General features: G+C 38.8%; 1 protein-coding gene across 1 annotated transcript in view; it reads right to left on the bottom strand.

Moving 5' to 3' along the window:
- Nucleotides 1–1,245: 1,245 nt before the first annotated feature.
- LOC107733031 (cyclin-dependent kinase 18-like) overlaps nucleotides 1,246–2,740 on the bottom strand; it is a 7,245-nt gene continuing 5,750 nt past the window's right edge. Inside the window, exon 4 of the mRNA XM_016544539.1 lies at nucleotides 1,246–1,424. Coding sequence (XP_016400025.1) covers nucleotides 1,333–1,424 — 92 coding nt within the window. The 3' untranslated portion in view covers nucleotides 1,246–1,332. The remainder of the gene's footprint in view (nucleotides 1,425–2,740) is intronic.

Below are 2,740 nucleotides of genomic sequence, written 5' to 3'. Positions count from 1 at the left end.
ATTAAACAAAGTGGTAATAATGGCAAACAACTACTGGCTTATTTTGGATTTGACCCACAGGCTTATGGAAGCCTCTAAAATGATTGGCATTGTTGTAAGTCATGGTGTGAAGACCCACATGTTGGGTGCTTCTCAAACAAGAAGGCTGCATCCCAGTGGTGCTTTCTAGGCACCTTCTCAGCACTGAACACTAAAATGAGATGGTCTAGCAAGTCCACATGTCTGCATCATTGCGATTTCCACCCCTGCTGCCACAGCACAAAACACTATTAAAATAAATTTTGGAAAAATACATTAAACATCTTTATATTGACTGAATTTCTATGAATGCATTACAGTGAATGTCAACTATCGGTTGTCTCCCATTGGTTTACATCATGGGCAGTTAATTTATAACAAAGCATAATGCCTTCATCTTCAATCATTTTTTTTGTCTTGTATTACATAATGAAACTGGACCAGTTCAGGGCCTTCAAAACATGCTAAATGAAGGACACAAAACAAAGGATACTTCAAATTGAGATGGTCTTTGGCAGTGCTTGACATGGCGGCCCAGAAATGCATTCTTGCTAAGACGCAGACTTTCATTTGAGAAGCACCCTGCTGATGTTCTGACTGTAGAAGGAGCCGTGAAACTGCGAAGGCATCCTCATGGCATGTTTCCAAAGATGCATACCAGCTTATACATCAGTACTCAAAAGTATTGGAAAGATGCAGCTTCTTTATCTGTTTGGCATCTTCAGCAATCACTTGGCAGTATTTGATGGTGAATTATAAAAATCTGTTTGGTTTTGTACAGACATGGCCATTTTATTGTTATAATACATTTCAAACACAGTGGTAAGATGTGGGAGTCAAAAAACTTTTTTTGAGAAGAAAAAGCAACTAAAATTTGGCTAAACATTTAGCTACTGTAAAATCCAAGATGGTGAACACTCCAGTATGGCTGATACTGAAAGTACATTGATTTTGGCTCGGCACCATTGTAAAGTGGGAAACCAGGCAAAACACTGGACACATTGAGTGACAATTACTATATTTGATGACATTAAGAGACCGTGCCATTACTGGCAACTTCTTACCTTATGGTTGTTTGGGCTGCCTAAGAAAAGATAACTAATAAATCTTTGGTGCTTGATGCCTATCATATGCATATTTTCTCTACTTCATTGTATTTCAAACAGATATTTACGTACAGAGGAAAAAATGCAAATAAATAAATAAAATAAGACAAGAAAAGATACTTGCAGTTTTAAAACCTTGTAAACAAAGAGAACAAAATATGTTAGATAACAAAGGAAAGCAAGGAAAGTGGTTACTATACGAGCACATTTATGAAGAGAGGGGTGCAGGATGCAGAAGACGATTTACTCCTTCAGGGAGAAAATGCTCAGGTGGCGCAGATCCCATTCGATGGACCACTGCTGAAATATTAAAAAATATAAAATTACTGCTATGTGAGTCCCAGTAAATTACTGCTGATATCATTAACAAAATAATGAACTTAATAATATGAAATTATTCAATAGATTTAACTGTCTAGAGTGTAATAAATGAACGTTGAAAAATAAACATTTGTATTATAATGAGTTAAAGCCCTAATTCAACATAAATTATGCTCTTGTTGAACTCAGCTATAATATTTATACTATAATTTATATGAACATGCTATTGATCAAAACCAAGACCGGTTCATGGGTCAGTGTGTTCATTTCTGCGTGTCTGTGTGTTGTTGTCGCCGAGCTAATCAGGGGTGCGTTTCTCAAAAGCATCGTTAGCTAACTATGGTCGTTAGTTCCATTGAACTCTATTGGTAACGACGGAACTTGCGACCATAGTTGCTTTTGGAAAACGCACCCCAGAGTGGCTGCACCTGTAACTTAGTGCATTACCACTACCTTTACCTGCTGTGCTTGTTGTCAGATCGTTGTGTGCTCATGCCCTGTCGTTGTTTTCACCAGAGTTTCTCTTGTTCCTGGGTTTGCTTCCTGCCTTGTGTGGATTTATATTTTATTTATTTATGTAGTCATTTAGCAGACGCTTTTATCCAAAGCGACTTACAAATGAGGACAATAAAAGCAGTCAAAACTAACAAAAGAGCAACAATATATAAGTGCAAATGACAAGTCTCGGTTAGCCTAACGCAGTACATGTAGCAAGGTGTATATATATATATATATATTATACACACATGGCTTGAAGGAGATGAGATGGAATAGGATCAAGTGGACAAGTAGTAGGATGATTGGAAAGGATGAGTTTAGAGACTTCTGCCTCAGAGAGTGGAGAGAAGGATGAAAACGAGTGTATGTTTGCTGGTAAGATGTGTTTGACAGTTTGTGGTGTGGCAAATATCTGTATATCTGCCGAGCTGCTCTCGGATTACTCATTCACCGACAGATCGGTTCAGCTGGTTGTATTCCCCGTGCTACAAGGTAGAGGTCTGCCGCGGGACCCGACCGGATTTTTTGCGCTGCGGGATTAAATTCCCAAATAAAACGTGGTAGCGGTCAGTAACTCTGGTGTAATTTGAACGGGAGCGGGCGGTCTAACAATATCCCGTTCTCGATGTCCATTCAGTGGTAAATATACGGCCCTCAGACAGAACAGGCAGGTTGTTGATGAGTGATAGAGCAGAATAAGGATGGAGCAAAGTGTGGAGGCGCTGTCCTTGAAGGACGTTCAGCTCGGTTTTGTTTATATTTTGCTTAGCCTATAATTTTAAATGAAAGATGTCGTA

Source organism: Sinocyclocheilus rhinocerous, unplaced genomic scaffold (assembly GCF_001515625.1).
Source record: "Sinocyclocheilus rhinocerous isolate Xijiao unplaced genomic scaffold, SAMN03320098_v1.1 scaffold2475, whole genome shotgun sequence".
Lineage (NCBI taxonomy): Eukaryota > Metazoa > Chordata > Actinopteri > Cypriniformes > Cyprinidae > Sinocyclocheilus > Sinocyclocheilus rhinocerous.
Note: the sequence above shows the minus strand (reverse complement) of the source record. Positions and strands in the feature narration are given on the sequence as shown.